The sequence below is a fragment of the Lynx rufus genome, unplaced genomic scaffold, assembly GCF_022079265.1.
Source record: "Lynx rufus isolate CCGP_SWC_20201006 ecotype Redwood Valley unplaced genomic scaffold, mLynRuf1.p SCAF_12, whole genome shotgun sequence".
Classification (NCBI taxonomy): Eukaryota; Metazoa; Chordata; class Mammalia; order Carnivora; family Felidae; genus Lynx; species Lynx rufus.
The window spans coordinates 67,031,908-67,047,870 of NW_025814826.1; the positions used below are offsets into that span (position 1 = coordinate 67,031,908).

Below are 15,963 nucleotides of genomic sequence, written 5' to 3' on the forward strand. Positions count from 1 at the left end.
GGCCGGCCTCACACACCTTCCCTGCCGGGGCCCCACTCGTCCCAGGCAGGGGGTTCCTGCGGCGGGGAGCCTTCAGCACACCGCCAGAGCCATCCACGGCCCGGCAGCTCAGGCCGGGGGTGCCCATCCGGGTCCCTGCCCTCGCCCCCAACCACAGCGTAACACCTGCCGGGCCCGCACGTGGGGCCCTGATCGAGGGACAGACGGAGCCGGGTGGACTGCCACCTGGGCCTGCTGGCTGCTCCCGACCGGCCCAGTGGACCGGCAACCCGGAGCAGAGACGGCGTGGTCTGCTGGCACGAGCGGGGGTTCCGGGTGCCCTCGGTGCCCTCGGTGCCCGGGGCGGCAGCAGGATGGAGGAGGGGACCTTACGCGGGGCGACCCACGCTGGACCACGGGTCAAGGGCACCCGCAACTCAGAGCTGCGCGCCTGGGAGGTTCCCACTCACAGGCCCCTTGGCGGTCAAGGTCACCTGTCACACACACACCCTTCTTTATTCTGGGCCTCCCTCTTTTCAAAACGCCCAACGCTCAGACCCCTGACCCTCACCTGCCCCCGAGCGGATGGCTCAGCCGACTCTGCAGGACCAAGGCTGGCCCTCGTCCCAGCAGACCATCCTGAGGCCCTGCTCCACCCCCCAGACCCGTAACACACGATGCTCTCCGTCATTCAGCAACACATAAACAGAACGTCATCCGTCCTGAACGGCAGCTCAGGCTGGGCTCCAGGAAACAGTGACACTAAGAACCGCCCCCTCCCCATCCCATCCCTTTTGTGTTCTGGAAAATGCCCTAAGCAGAGAATCCCTTCCCCGTGTGACTTAGACCCGTTCGCCACATGGGACAGACTCAAGGACAACCCCTGTTCACCCAGGACCAGGCCAGACGCAGAGCCCTTGTTCCCACCCTGTGCTGAATGCTCATCATCCCCCTGGCCTGTCAGGACAAAAGGCTTGGGAACAGACTCTGAGCTCAGTGTGTCTGCTGCCCGGGCCTGGACACCCCCTAACCCAGACACCTCACCCACCCCTCCACCAGACACGAGAGGATCCCCGCTCCCCGGCTCTAGGGGCGTATGCACAGCCTATGGCCCCGGAGTTCACCTGATGGGAGACATCCGCTTGTAACGATCCCTTTGAATAAAGACTCTCCTTGCTCAACAAAGCAAGTGAGCCCTGTGGGGGAGGAATGAGGGGTGTGAGAGTGTCCCAAAGCCCCACGTGCTGCAGCTGGTCTCTGCCAGGTCTGAGGGCTGCAGGCACGGGAGCGGGAGGACAGGGACGCCGCGAGGGGGCCGGGCTGACTGCCGGGCCCCTGCGCAGGGCCAGCCCCGTGAGGCAAGCGGGATGCACACACCCACCACGAACAGCAGACAAGACCACAGGGCACGGCTGCGTTCCGATGGCTTCCCTGCGGGGGCCCTGGCAGGGCAGCCGTGCTCCCCAGACAGGTGGTCCCACAGCTGTGCCTGGTTCTGTGGCTCCTGAAGGATGGCTCAGAGGCACTGGGACATCCCTGCGGTGCGGGGTTCGGGTCTCATTCGCCCCGGCATCCAGTGGCTGTTTGCAGAATGGATGGGGTCATGAGGACTAGGCAGGCTCCGGGGACAGAGCCCCCGATGTGCCGGGACAGGGAGGGGCCACGGGAGGAGGTGCAGACGGGCACCCCAGCAGCAGAAGGCAGCACGCAGAAAGGGAACATCTGGGCAAAGGCAACTGACACTGACAAGTGTCCCCCCAGGCCCTGTCCCGGGCGCCCGGGACCCCGGCAGGCAGGCCTCACTCAGCTCCCGGAGGAGGACGCCGAGGGCAGGCGGGCCCAACTCCCAGGCAGGCCCAGGGGCACCCCTGAGACGTAGATCCCACCAGGAGCCGGGGTGGGAGCCACGCACGGGCACAGCTCGGGGCCAGGCTGCCCACGGGCCCGAAGGTGAGCTTCCGCTGGGGGCCCGGAAGCCCCCAGAGCCACCCAGGGACGGCGCCCACCAGGGACGTCAAGCGGCAGCGGCTGTGGTGCGCGAGGGCGGCGGGCGCTGGGAGCCGTGCGCCTGGCGTGGGCACCAGAAAGCGGGAGAGTGGGTGACGGAGAGACTCAAAACACCTTAACTCAGTAAATGTTTAAATCATGCCATTATTTTCCTGATTGCTTCTAAAACCAGGGCTCATTAAAAGCTCTCACGGAATCTTTTTTCTGTTCTTTTGTTGGCACCACGTAATAACAACCTTGCACGGGACATGATGAAACCTCGATAAGCATGCGTGTGTGTGTGCGTGCGTGCGCACACCTGTGCGTTCCTTCACTTTCAAGAAGGAAAAGAAAGAAAATACCACTGCGCTTTTTCTATTACGCGATCTCTTCTTATAATTAGAATCTTGGCAACCATCCGCCTATGAACACGACTGTTCCAGTTAATGGAACAGCCAGACTTTACTGATTTATTCCCATATTTATAGGTATCAGCCACGTCACCCCCTCCCCGCCCCCCGCCTTCTGGCTGCACAATGCCACCTTCAGGGAGGGTAGCTGGGCCCCGTGGCTCTGCCTCCTCCCCAGCCTCCTCCCTCCCAGGCCTGCCAGGCAGCCATGGCAACAGACCAGCTGCTGTGCTGGGTCAGGTGCACACGGCTCCGGAGGGGGCAGGGAGCACCAGTCCTCACAGGTGAGAGCAGGTGAGGTGGGCTTGGGGGGGAGCCCCGCGCAGACACGGCCGTCCGGCCCGGGGGGGCTGCCCAGGCTGGGAGCGGACAGACGACGAGGGCTCCGGTGCGGTCAGCCGGGCCCGAGCCCGGCAAGCCTGCCCCACGCTGGCAGTGGCTAGGGGCACGCGCCCATCTCATTCGACCTCCCCCGACCCTGGGAGACGAGGCACTGCCCTCCCTCCGGACAGGAAGAGCCAGCCTCAACCAGGATTACGTGGCCGTGGGCAGGGCAGGGCTGGGGCCCAGGGGCTGGCTCCTTCCACTCCCGGCTCCTGGGCCCCGCGCCCCCTCGGCGACCGCCTGCATCCTTCCCATCTGGGAGAGAGGCTGAGAGGCAGGGGTCAGACACTGCAGCCAGCCGGCTGCACAGCCCCGCTCCTGAGTCAGGCAGCTTGGGCTCGAATCCCTGCTCTGCCACACACGAGCTGCATGGCCAGGCCAAGTGACGCGGCTTCTCTAAGCCTCCGCTCCGTCTCCGATAAAAGTGGAACAGGGGAGTGCTCACTCTCACAGAGCTTTTGTGGGGGCTGCTAAAATGATGCATATAAATAAAGGCAACAGAGCCCTCTCATTAAGTCACAGATCTGCTGTGGAGTCCCAACACTTAAGACACATTCATCCATCCACCCCCCCATCCATCCACCTACACACCATCCATCCACCCATCCATCCATCCGCTTATCTGTCCACCTACCATCCGTCTCCCATCCATCCATCCCTCGTCCTTCCACTGGTCTATTTGCTGGTTCGAGGAACAGTCATCAAGTGCCCAGAGAGCATCGTGTGTCCCTTGTGGTGCTGGGACCGCTGCAGTGACTAAACAGACAAGAATCCCTGCCTCCATGGGGCTTCATTCTCACGAAGAGAGATAAATATTAACATAATGCACTGAGCAGTATGCTAGACAAAGGAGAGAGACGCTGGAATTCTAGACGGCCAACATTGGAGCCAAGACCTAAAGGTAGAAGGAGTAAGTTGCTCGAGTGTCTGTGCCAGCGTGTGGAAAGAGCCAGGACAGCTGGAGGACAGGGACGGGGAAAGTGTGGTCCACGAAATGGCGTGTGTGTTGGGGGGGGGGGGGCCTGGAAGCTGCACCTCCCAGAGACGGCCACCCCGACATACCTGCTGTGCTTCTCCTAAGAAGGGACCCTGACATGCCCCCACCAAGGGGTGGGCCCGCACAGGCCTCCAGAAGTGCCGTAACCAACAGGGCAGAGGCGAGGCTGTATGACTTCCAAGGCTAAGTCACAAAAGCACCACGGACTCTTCACGCTAAGAAGCCGGGAAGACCCCAGCACCTGGAGACAGCAGAATCTTCCTTCCCTGGGAACACGCCGGCACCCCGGAAGGCCCACCCTGCCATTACCGCATCGGCGCCCAGGCTCTCAGCCGGCCTCAGCACCTCAGTGACGGCGGAGCCTCGCACCCGGGTGAACCCCCAGTCGGCAGCAGGCTGCGCCAGGCCGGGGAGGGTCCGACCTGGGGCAGGGGCCTCAGAGGAGCTCCCCAGGGAGGGCGGGGAGGGGCCGCCGTCAGCTAGGCGCTGCTCCAGACACACCTGCCGGCGCTGACCCTGCCCAGGTGACGTCCCTGCCGGGCAGCTCAGCTCTGCAGCACGCTGTCACCCGTGGGCTGACAAAGATCTTTCATGGTCCCTTAACCCTTTCAAGGAGAGACTGGCGTCACTGTCCCCTCTCACAGGCAAACTAAAGCCTCCGCAAGAGACCCCGGGGCTCCCGTGGCCAGGTGGTGGCATGGCTGGGGCTGGGAGCCCGGGCCAGACTTCTATTTCCCCTCTGTGACCAAGAGATGCCCGAGGCCGGCCAGCCCCTCCCCACAAGGGAACAAGGAAGCTTCTACCTTGGCCACTGGGGGGGGCCTCCCCTGCCTCCACCCTCCCTCCAGGCTCTGGCCTGCCTGCTGCCTGCAGTGAGGGACTGTTCTTTCCGCCACAGCCCGCCGCTCTGGTGGTGACAGGCCACGAGGGCCCAGGGATGGTCCCGGCTGCAGCTGTGAGGACAACGGGCAAGCCACCTTCCAGGGGCAGCCTCGTTTCCGGGAGGAAGAAGTGAGGGGCAGCCTCGCCCGCGGGCCCGCAGCGCAGGGTCCCGGACACGACCTTCTGCTCCCCTGGGAGGTAGGCACCTCCCAGGGCAGGGAGCTCAGCCAAGGTCTCGAGGGGCGCCTTCCTGTTACTGACCCTTAGCTCCACCTGAAGTCACCACGGTGCCCCCAGGGATCCCCAGAGCCCATTGTCTGAGGTTCCCCATTTCTGACAGCCCCACAGGACCAAGACATGGGCTCAGAGAGGGGACCTGAGACCAGAAGGGACGGGAGAGGTTGTGGCTCGGAGAGCTGGCTCTGCCCAGGCTGGCGATGGCCATGCCGTATGCGCTCGGTGGCCGAGGGTACGTCGTCAGTGGGAACAGGAAGTAGGGACTCACCCCTGCTGGCCAGACTCCCAGGAGAGGACGGCCAGAGAGGAGGGGTCGGCCGGCAGCGCCGGCACTGGCTTTGGCACAGCTTTGGCAAGGGGCAGCACGCGGGCCTGGGGACAGAACGCTCCACCGCCCGTCACCCACCGACCCACGGTGGGAAGGGGCAGCAGCTCCTAGACACGACTTAACTGTGTGGCTCGTGGATCCTGCTTCTTCCCGCCCACGCCCAGTTAAAGCCTGAGCTCCCACTGGGACGCGCAGTCCCTCCCTTCCTTCCCTCTGCTCTACTGACAGGGCCGCTGGCCCGGAGGCTGCCAGGCACCAACACCTGCCCCAGCATCCCTGACACCCTGCCCCCTGGAGCCCTGGGAGGTCTGGGGTCACCTAGGGCCTGGCCCATCTGGGACCAACGTCAGGAAGGGGCCTGAGGCTCGGAAGCCAGAGACCACCCGCCTCCAAATCAGGGGCCAGGAGAAGGAGCCCCAAGGAGGCCAAGAGCTAGCCCCGTGGAAAGTGGGCCGTGTCCCAGCCCCCTCCACTCCCTGTGGGAGGGACCCACCCGCCGACCCGGCTCCTGCAAGTGCGCTGCTCACCTCCCCCGGGAGGGGCCAGGGCCCCGGGCCGCATGGGCCCCAGCAGCGTGGCCTCCCCCATCGGGAAGTGGGGGACAGGGCCCTGACTTGTGAGCACGTGCCTGGGACCAGGGTGCCCGGGCTGGCACAGCTCCCTTCGCGGGTGCAGGGCTCCGGCCCTGCGCCTCTCGCTGGAAAGGGCCATCTGAGCCCGAAGGCCTAGCGTGGCCATCCCTGGGGCGGTGAGGCTCCTGACACAGCCAGACGCAGCTCTCTGTGGGTGGGTGTCCCCAGAGCTCTCCCTCTGAACCCTAGTCTCCCCGTGGGGAACAGAAGGGGGAGGCCACCAGCCCGGGCCTCCAGACTGTGAGGGAGAGTGTCTGGGGCAGGGGCGTCTCAGGCTAGCCCTACAAGGCAGCCCTGCTCTCATACTCCACAACTCCGGCAGCCTGATGACAGCCAACCAGAGCTTCCCACGGGAGGGGATGTGAGGCCCAGGGAAGGCCTGGGCCCGCCACAGGCCTGCCAGCACTTGGTGGCAGGAGGATGAAGCCCAGGCTGGGAAAGCACGCAGAGTCCAGGCCCAGGAGGCCAGGGGTCAGGACAGAGGACAGCTGAGTCCAAGCCCGGGGACAGCTGTGCTAAGGTCATCTGTGAGCAGGGAGGAGCCAGACTGAGCAGGGCCGTCAGGGGCATGGCACTGGAAGGGCACAATGCCTCAGGGCGAGGCAGCGCAGGGCGGAGCTGGGCTAAGGGCGGAGCTGAGTGCGGCTGGGCGGGGCTGCATTAGGCAAGGCAGAGTAGGGGGAAACTGAGTGGTGCTGAGCTGGGCAGGGGGCGGGGCGAGGCTGGGCAGGGCGGAGCTGGGCGGGGCAGGGCAGAGTAGGGAGGGGTGGAGATGGGGAGGGCGGGGCTGGGCGGGGCTGGAGCTGGGAGGGGAGGGGCGGGGCAGGGCGGAGCTGGGCGGGGCAGGGCAGACTAGGGCGGGGTGGAGCTGGGGAGGGCAGAGCTGGGTGGGGCTGAAGCCGGGAGGGGTGGGGCTGAAGCCGGGAGGGGTGGGGCGGGGCCACCCCGTCCCAGGGCCAAGCACTTCCGCTGGAGAAGCGGAAGCAGCAAAGCTGGATGAAAGCAAGGGACACAGGGACACTGCTTACAGCTTTCTGGGCCAGCGTTCTGGGCACAGGGACCCTGCGTGGGTCCGGCGGGGAAAGGACACGGGTGATGGCACTGCGTCCGTGGGGCTCCAGGCCCCCTTCCCAGCCCTGCACAGCCACCTGGCCAAAAAGCAGGTCCAGGGTTGGGCAAGCAGGCAGAGACCCTCGTGGACAGCAAGCTGAAGGGCAGCAGCTGACGACCCTGGCGGACAGGAGCAACTTCCCACGTGGGAGCCACTAGAGGATGACAGGCTGCTTACGGGGGTCCTTACCCGGCCTGGAGGGGGCGGCCCAGACATGGGTATAGGACACAGGCCTCTATCGCTAGGGGGAGTGGCCCCTGTGGTTGGGGGGGCTGACCACTTGGCTGGGTTCATTCAACACATCTGTCGAGCAAGCTGCTGAGGGCCCTGGGGATTGGGCCGGACACCTGACAGGTGAGGCCCCTGTTCTGCTGGACAGGAACAGGCTAGCAACCGAGGCAAAGGGGAGACCGTGGGGGGCAGGTTGTGGGGGTGGCAAGAGCCTGCTCAGCTCCACAGGGAAGCTGCCAGCAGCTCAAGTGTGAGCCACCCCTGTGTCTCCTGAGGCTGCTCCCCACAACCCGCCCACACCACGGTCCGCTGTCCTCTCCAGCTCTGGACAGACAACCCCCATCACCCTGAGCAGCTAGGCTCCAGGCTGGCCCCGTGGGGGCCGGGGGACACCCGTCTGTCCCTGGGACTCCAGCCTGGCCTCTGCCCCTGGCTCACTCATCACATGGAGAAGCTGTCACTGGGACCAGCTGCAGCACTGGGGGAGGGAGAGGGGACGTCGCAGGTGCACTGGCACGCGGCCTTGGGAGCACCATGGCAAGCCCCTGGCTGCTCCCACGCCACCCTCGTGGGGCAGAGGAGGGAACTGAGGCTCAGCACGCAGCTGGCCACAGTCCGTGCAGTCCCCCGCTGACCCCCGTCAGGCTCCGAGGCCCACAGACAGGACGGACTAGATTCAGGCCCCAGGTTGGCCCGAAGCCCCAGGCCCCTCCAGCTCGGCTGCCCCGCACGGGCCTCCACGTGGGGCCCATCACCCCTGGTGAAGCCCACCCCTCCACCTATGCTCACCACACACAGAACCACAGCAGGGCACGAGGAACCCCACAGCCCACCTCAGAGGCCCGGGCCATGCACTCGGTCGGCAGGGTCAGCTCCCTGGGCACCAGGATGAGGCCCCATCATGGAGAGCAGCACCCTCCCGCCTGGCCCCTGCCCCTGCCCTCACCGCCCACGGTGACAGCAGGGCTGCGGGCCCTTCCTGCAGGACCTCAGTTCTTGAGCCAGAGACAACAGCAGATCCCCCTCTAGGGACCCCAGCCCCCCATGCCTTTAAGGGCGACCATGCTTGGACCCTCTTGTCAGCCTCTGGTGGAAAGTCGGTCCTGCTTTGCCAACAGAGAGGCGTGGGCGTGTGCGAGTTTGGTCCTTATCTGGTGTCTCAGGGAGAGCAGAGGCCTGCCTGTCTCCGGTGCTGCCTCCTGCCAGGGCCCCGAGCAGGTGCACCTTCCCCTTGGGGGAGCAGGACAGGGTGAGGGGGTGGGGGCTTCACCGAGGCAGCGGCTGCAGTGGGGGGACCCCAGAAGTAAGGGGCCGAACCCCGCCTCTCTGGGGGGGGCATCCACCTCCTTCAGGGTGGGACAGGAGACGCGGCAACAGGTCCTGAGCTGGTGACTCAGTTTACCACCTTGCCCAGGTCCCTGTTTCTCTAGACAAAGCTGCTTTCAGAGGACGTTTGTCCAGAACCCCAGCCCCTGCAAGAGGCTCCCCCTCCCCCTGCAGATGAGCAGAGGGAGGCCCAGGGGAGAAGGGGGGGGCGGGGCTCACAGGGCTTCAAGCCCCCCACTGGCAGGGCCAGCAGCCCTCCTGCATTCCCGATGCACCTCCGGTGTCCAGGGACAGGGGCCACCGGTGCGGGGACTCACACGGTCACGCCCCCGCTTGCACACCCGTGCACACTCGCCAGGCCAGGGCCTCACCTCAATCTGCAGGATGGCCTCCTCGCGCAGCCGGATGGCCTCCTCGTCCTCCTCGGTGATCTCGGGAAGCAGCGCCTGCTCCTGGCCCTGCCACATGCCGTCACCCCCGTTAAAGATCTTCTCATCGTCGGGCAGCTCAGCAAAAGGGGCCCGGGGACTCTGCTGGCAACAGACACAGGCCGGTTAGCCCGGGTGCGGCCCAGGAAACGGCCTTGTCCCAGGCCAGCAGCGGCAGCTCCACGTCGGGGCTAAGCCTCGGCTCTGGGCACCAGGAGCCTCCGGGGCTGCGCACGCCCCCCCACCCCGCGCTCCTGGGAGGGGAGAGGCCCCACGGCCCGGGTTCTGCAGCCCCGACGGGGCCTCTGGCGGGCCGCCTGGGGGGGGACGCCCTCACAGGGCTGCCCCAGCGATCAGGGTCCGGTGGACACGCCGTGCCGGCCTCTGGCCGTCCCAGGCCCGGCTATGGGGGGCCCCCGGCAGACCCCCACAACCCCGCTGGAGCGCAGGAGTCCTGGCGTCCCCAGCTCCTGGTGAAACCTGTTCACACACCAACACAAACCGCAGCTTCTCACGGGAGGCCACGCGCCCACCGGTTCCGGAGGCGGCCGTGGGTCCCAGCAGGAGCTGCGGAAACCGAGGCGTGGGCTCCCACACGGCTGGGGGCGCGTGCCACCGGGGACCGCGTGTCGTCCTGCGAACCCCTTAGCTGTGACCAGGCCGCGGGGAAGAGAAGCCAGAGGGTTTTTCACGTGGTTTCATTCTTTACTGATTTCTTTAGTTTACCAAATTTGGGGATCCAGTAAAATGGCGGCTTTTCCCTTCCATTAACCATCTGCTCTCTGACGGGATACTCTGAGTACAAGTGAGGCGAGTGTCAGGTCCTGAGCGGGGGAGCTGGGGTGCCTGCGGGGGGCTGTCTCCACCCTGGGCACCGCACAGGGGCGAGGAGAGCGGGAGGTAGGGATGAGCCCCACGCCGGAGCTGCGGCTTCACGCAAAGGATGTGCACGCCTCGGCCCTGCCCCCATCAGGATTCTGGGCCCGGCACAGCCCAGGTCCCCCCCCCCCCGCCACCCCCGGGTCAGTCAAGCTCTCCTTCGTGTCAGAGAGGTGAGTGTGGGTACGCGTGTGTGCATGTGTGTGTGTAAGAGAAAGAAACCAAAAGGGCAACCGGGAAGGCTGGAGGACAGGCGGAGCCACCCGGCAGCCCCAGGTCCCCCCCAGCCCCCCAGTGTCAAATCTCCTTCGAGCCAGCGGTCTCTGACACTCCTGACCACCTGCAAAAGACAAAACACTATGGGCCCGTTTTACGAACGAGAACACTGGGGCCGAGAGGCCAAGGAACCCACAAGAGGCAGCAAGTGAAACCCAGCTGAAGGCTCCGTGGTGCACCCAGCCCAGGGGTGGCGGGGGGGCACGAGCCTGAGCCCACGGCTGGAGCAGCTTCCTCCCCAGCTGACTCCGCGCCCCAAGCCGCACCCGGGCCTCCTCAGCTCCCCTCCTGCCCTCCATCCGGCCCCACGGCTCCTCCTCCTGCCCAGACACGGAGAGCAGGACACAGCTGCCGCCCCCAGTCACCCAGTGCCAGCCCCGAGCTCCTGTTGAGCCCCTCGTGCGTGCCAGCGACGGGCCGGGGCCGAAATGCAGGGCGGGACGTCCGTCTCGGGGCCTCCCTCCCCAGACTCCACATCGCTCTGCGGTGGTCAGCCCACAAGGAGGCTTCAGAAGCTACCATCTGCCTATCCTCTCCTTTCCCTTCATGACGAGACCACCTTCCTGCTCTCCTGTGCCACTCGGCCACGTGGCAGGGTGCTGGCCGTGCCACAGCCACCACGGCCCGCCAGGCGGCCTTCAGATGGCCTGGGCAGCAGGGAGAACACAGCCTGTGCCATGCGCGCTCAGGGCCCGTGACCGCCCACCCTGCGTCAGGCCTGGGGACACGGCGGACGGACGCCAGGAGCTCCGTGCACAGACACAAAGGCTTCAGCACGGTTCTCACCGACGCCAGCACGGGCAGGCCCAGGACACCCTGAAAGCCACGTGTGCATGTGCGACGACACCGAGGAAACACAGGGACGGCTAGACGGCCCGGGCGACTTGCCTGCGGGAGGCCCTCGTGACCACGGGACCACCGCTAGGAGCCCCGGAGGGACAGGTGCTCTCTCCAGTGCCGCCCACGCCCCGTGCGGTGGACGCGCTCACCCTCGCGCAAGGAGGGCACCGTGAGGCCCACACTCACCCAGCTCTCCTTCCAGAGCCCACGACCTCCCCCAGTCCACATGCCACGGGCAGAGCCCCTTCCCCCAGAGTCAGCAGAGGCCTTTACGTAAATAAATACGTGGATACGTGAACATAAAATAAAAGACCCAAAAAATCAGCTGACAAGCACTACTGGTCCAAGGTGGCAATTACCAGCCCCCCTTCCCGGTGTGGGCGGGAGGAAGCGAGCGGTGCCAGGAAGGGCTGGCACGCAGCCAAGCCACGGCGTCTGGCCCAGCGCCTGCCGGCACGCTCTCCGGGCCTCGGCGTCCTCATCTGCAGAACGGGACGACGACCCCACACTCCCTGGTGCCCGCCACACAGCAGCGCCCCCCCCTGGAGCGACCCTGTGGGGCCCCCCTGCTGCCTGCCGGCGCCTTGGCCCAGGTGGCAAGGCCCTGGGGAGTCCCCCGGATCCCCCAGCCCAGGGTCTACCCCCACGGCACGGGGCTGACACCCCACCCCGGGGCCAGGACGGGAAACCTCACTGCCGTCCGCAGGCACACAAGGAAAGGAGGTGAGCGCAGGGAGGCTTCGGGACACAGACGCAGGTTCCTGCGTGGAAGCCACGGTGCCGCCCCCAGATGGCAGCATGTGCGCCGCCTCCCCCCACCCCCGCCCCCCCAGGCCATCCCAGATCAGCAGCAGCGGGAGGCTCCACAGGGCCTGGTGCTTCCCAGGGACATGCGACAATCCCCCGAGGTGACAGCTGCCCCGAGGCCCCCTCACTGTGCAGCCGGGGACAGGACACAGGAACCCTCACTGCATCTGCCCCCGGAGAAGGCACTGGAAGACCACAGTGCTCCTATACAAGGATCCCTACAGACCCACTAACGGAAGCAGTCAGCCACGCCCGTGACAGACGTGCCACGGGGCACCACGTGACCTCCCCCGGAGTCTGGGGCTCCGCGGAAGCAGCACGAAAGCTGGGAGCAAAGGGCGTCTGCGTGCCTCGCCTCCCCAGGTGCCCTCGCCTCCCGGGGTACGGCCCACCCACGCCTCCCCAGGTACGGGCCGCACTCCCTGAGCGGCTCGTGACAAGACAGGGCAGCAAGAAATGGCCTGAACGCCTGATCTCGTGCAAGGATCAGAAAGTGTCCCTTTATTCTCCTCACAAAGACCCGATTTGGGGATTAGGGATTTGCTGGCAAGACGCTGGGGCCGGCGTGGAGGGGACAGCCCTGTGATGGTTTTCCAGCTCAAGAGGCGGCCAACAAAGAGGGCTTTCTCCTCCCTCCAAGGCCGACGGTCTGGGTCCCGCTCTGTACGGAAGAGACCCACAAACCAACGTGACTGCCGGACCTCGGGGCTGTGAGTGGTTTCCCGTGAGAAGAACCAAGGCCTGCGGCGCCTTCAGGGAGGCGGGGAGGAGGCACACCAGGGTCCCAGGGTTCCCGGGGGCTCTGGGAAACGGGCCACTTTCTCGCGCACTCCGACCCTGGGCTCCGCGCAGGAACACCCGTGACCCGTGGGAGGGCAGGGGTCAGGGTGCGCGCCGGTCCCAGGCCTGGGAAAACTGCTTCTGTTTCGCAGCCCAAGCCTGGTCATCAATTTCTCCACAGAGTAAATGACTCTGTTTGTGAGCTAACGGAAGTTTCTGGAGACTTGTCAAAGCCCAGAACGTCGGAACTGGCAGGACTGTAGCAACCCTTCCCCCAACAGCCACATGAAATAACAGAGCCGGGGCCCTCCCGCCCTGTGCCCAGCGGGGCGGTGAGGCAGGATTTCTGGGGAGCACAGGAAGGTGAGGCATGCTTTTCCCGCCGCGGCCGCGGCCACGCGCACCTCTGCTGGAAATCCATGCCGAGCCGGCCGACGGCAGCACAGACCGCGGACGGTCCCCCGTGAGGGGCGGGAGCCAGCCCACACACACCACCTGGGCCTCACCTGGCCTGAGACTGGCCCACGTGGCCGCCGGCCACGGCCCAGAGGGCGGACACTCGGCTCAGATGGGAGAAGGGGGCCGCTGGGCACCCGTCACTCCCGCCAGGACCGCCACCAGCAGCCACACAGTCTGCGGCATCGGGGCAGCAACGGTGCCCGCGTCGAACGGGGGACGATTGTCATCGCGTCGTTTCCAGTCTGCAGAACTCCCGAAATAACCTGATCTTTCACAATTTCTCAGAAGCACTGCTGACCCTTCCCTTCCTTTTCTAAAAATTCTGCTGAAACACAACACATCTACGTACAGTCCGATGCCCAAATCAGAAGCGTGCGGGTCTGAATTCTTAGATGGGAGAGACCGCGAGCACTGCCAGCGTCCCAGCACCCCAGAAGGGCCGCTCCAGCCCCCCAGTCATTCGGCTGCCCCCAGCCAAGGAAAACACCGTCTGGCTTCTAACACTGCCCACCACTCTGGCCTGCTTTTGATCTCCGTCCTCCTCGGTTTCAGGCTTCTTTGGCTCGCCATCCTGTCCGAGGTCAAGCCGGGGGGCCTGGCTGGCGACAGGCTTCTGCGCGTGAATTCCGCACTGAAGATCTCGCCGTTCCGCTAAAGGCTGGCTCCCTTCCCAGGAGTCTGCTGTCTCATGTCCAGCTGCCACGGGCACTCTTCAACATGACCTCTGGTGGGCACACGTGTGCATCTCCCCCGGCTCTGTGCTTGGGGTGGAATGGCGAGATCACGGGAAAGAAAATGCGTGACTCCAGTGAACCTTTCGGCGTCCCAGAGTGGCGGTGCCGCTCCGCGCTTCCAGTGGGAGGGCACGAGGCTGCCGGCCGCCCCGCATCCTCACCAGACTGGGTGTTTTCCTGCGTGTCTGTTCTTAGTTACTTTGGTGGTACAGGGCGACGTGTGGTGACAGCACCGTGGGGTCACTTTCCCTCTTCTGATGGCAGATGCTGAGCACACGTGTCCCCACCTGCCATTTGGATGTCCCCTTCTGTGATGTGCCTATGGCTTTTGTCCTTTTAGGTTTTTGAAAGCAGCTATCTGCCTTTCTCTTATTGGTTTGTTGGAGACCTTTACGTGTTACGGACATAAGTCCTTTTCAGGTACGCGTTATGTAAACACCTTCTTTAATGCCACAGGTTGCCTTCTTCACTCTCTTCAGGGTGCATTAATCTAACAAAGTCTCTTCTTTATACTTAGTACATTTTCATCTGTGTAAGAAACGTTAGCTCACCATAAAGATGTGAAGATAGACCCCCGTGGTATCTTCTAGAAGCTTCATTGCTTTATCCTTCACACGTATGTCTGTGATCCAGCTGAAGTGCTCTTTGTGCACGGGGTGGGTTACGGTAAAGGATATGCTGGCAATGGCAGTCGCGTGCACGCGGGCTCCCGGCCCCTCTCGGCCACGTAAGAGTGGGCCGTGGCCTGGGGCACTTTCTCACCAAGAGACAGAGCCTTCACAGCTGTGCCGGGCTTGGCGCCTTGGACGACAACGTCCTTCCCTGTTTCAGACTCAACTCGTCCTCCTTTGTTCGGCCAAAGCACCTGCATCACGTGGCACTCAGCCAAGCCCACTGCGGGTGGGGGGCGGGGGCGGGGTGGACAGGGGCCTGTCGCTGCAGCACAAGAGGGATGCGTGCAAGCCAACGACCCCGCCTCATCACCAGGAGGGCCCCACTGGCCACGGAGGACATGCCCACCGCAGGAGCTGGCCTTGCCAGCTAGTCTCTGTGTGAGCACGGCACTGTTCCATCGGTAACTGACTGCACCGTTTCTCTGGTGACCCCGACACTGGGATGCAGGGGCTGGGGTGTCTGCACTTGGACTGGCCATCTGCTCAACAGGATCCTTTTTCCCAGTTCAACCCCCCGGCCGGTCCGGCGTCGAGCCCTGAACGGACCTTCCATTCCCTACTGCATGGCGGGACTCTTGTTCAAACAGCCACTCAAAGGCCTCTTTTAGTTTCGATGCTAATACAAGTGGCATTTAAATTTCACTTTCAAGCTGTGTTTTGCTAGCACAATGTTTTCTTGTCTACTGACCCTGTTATAACCACTTACTAATTCTAAGTTTATCTGCAGATTCGATCACCTTTTCTAGTAATGCAGTCATGTCTCTGAAGTGCTTTCCTCCGCCCCAATTCTTCTACTTTTCATTTATTTTTCATGTCTTAGTGCCCTGGACACACCCTCCAGCACAGCGGGGAGTAGAAGTGATACGACTAGACACAGTGTCTTGTCCGCGGTCACAGGAGGAAAGATCTGAACATCTCCCCAGTAGGTGTGATGCTAACTGTGGGGCTTTTGAAGACACCCATCATCAGATTAAGGGCATTCCTACCTACCCGTCCGCTGAGTCTCTCTCCTCACCCTAAATGGGTGCTGAAGTTCACCAAGTGATCTTCCCTACTGAGACTATCAAGTAAATTTTCTTACTTACTCCATTAATATGGCAGCTGACACAGGTAATTTCTGGATGTCAGCTAACCTTGCATTCCCACTTTATAATGATGGGATTATAATGACTAAACCCACTTTATAATGATGTACTGCCCTGTCACATATTGCTAGATTCGGTCTATTCGTGATTTGGCTAGGGCTTTTGCTCCTGTGCTCACGAGAGAACATGTTACTTTCCTTTTTGTGATATCCTCGGAAGAATTTGGAATCAAGGTCTGGTGGCCTCCTAAGGCCAGGTGGGAGGTGTTCCCTCTTGATATTTAAGATACTTAAGAGTTTGTATAAACTGGTAATATTTACTCCTCAAACACTGGAAGAATTCACCAATAAAACCATCTAGGTCTACGGTTTTCTTGGTGGGATTTTAACTATGGAAATTATTTAGTTATTGATTTCATTTTTTTTAATAAACACCGGACTTTTCAGACTCAGTATGTCTTGGTAACTTACATTTTCCTAAAACAATTTATATTTTACC

General features: G+C 63.4%; 1 protein-coding gene across 1 annotated transcript in view; it reads right to left on the minus strand.

The window, feature by feature from the left end:
• TSNARE1 (t-SNARE domain containing 1) overlaps window positions 1-15,963 on the minus strand; it is a 104,203-nt gene that overhangs the window by 12,846 nt on the left and 75,394 nt on the right. Inside the window, exon 10 of the mRNA XM_047074257.1 lies at window positions 8,875-9,033. Within this exon, the coding sequence (XP_046930213.1) occupies window positions 8,875-9,033 (159 nt within the window). The remainder of the gene's footprint in view (window positions 1-8,874; window positions 9,034-15,963) is intronic.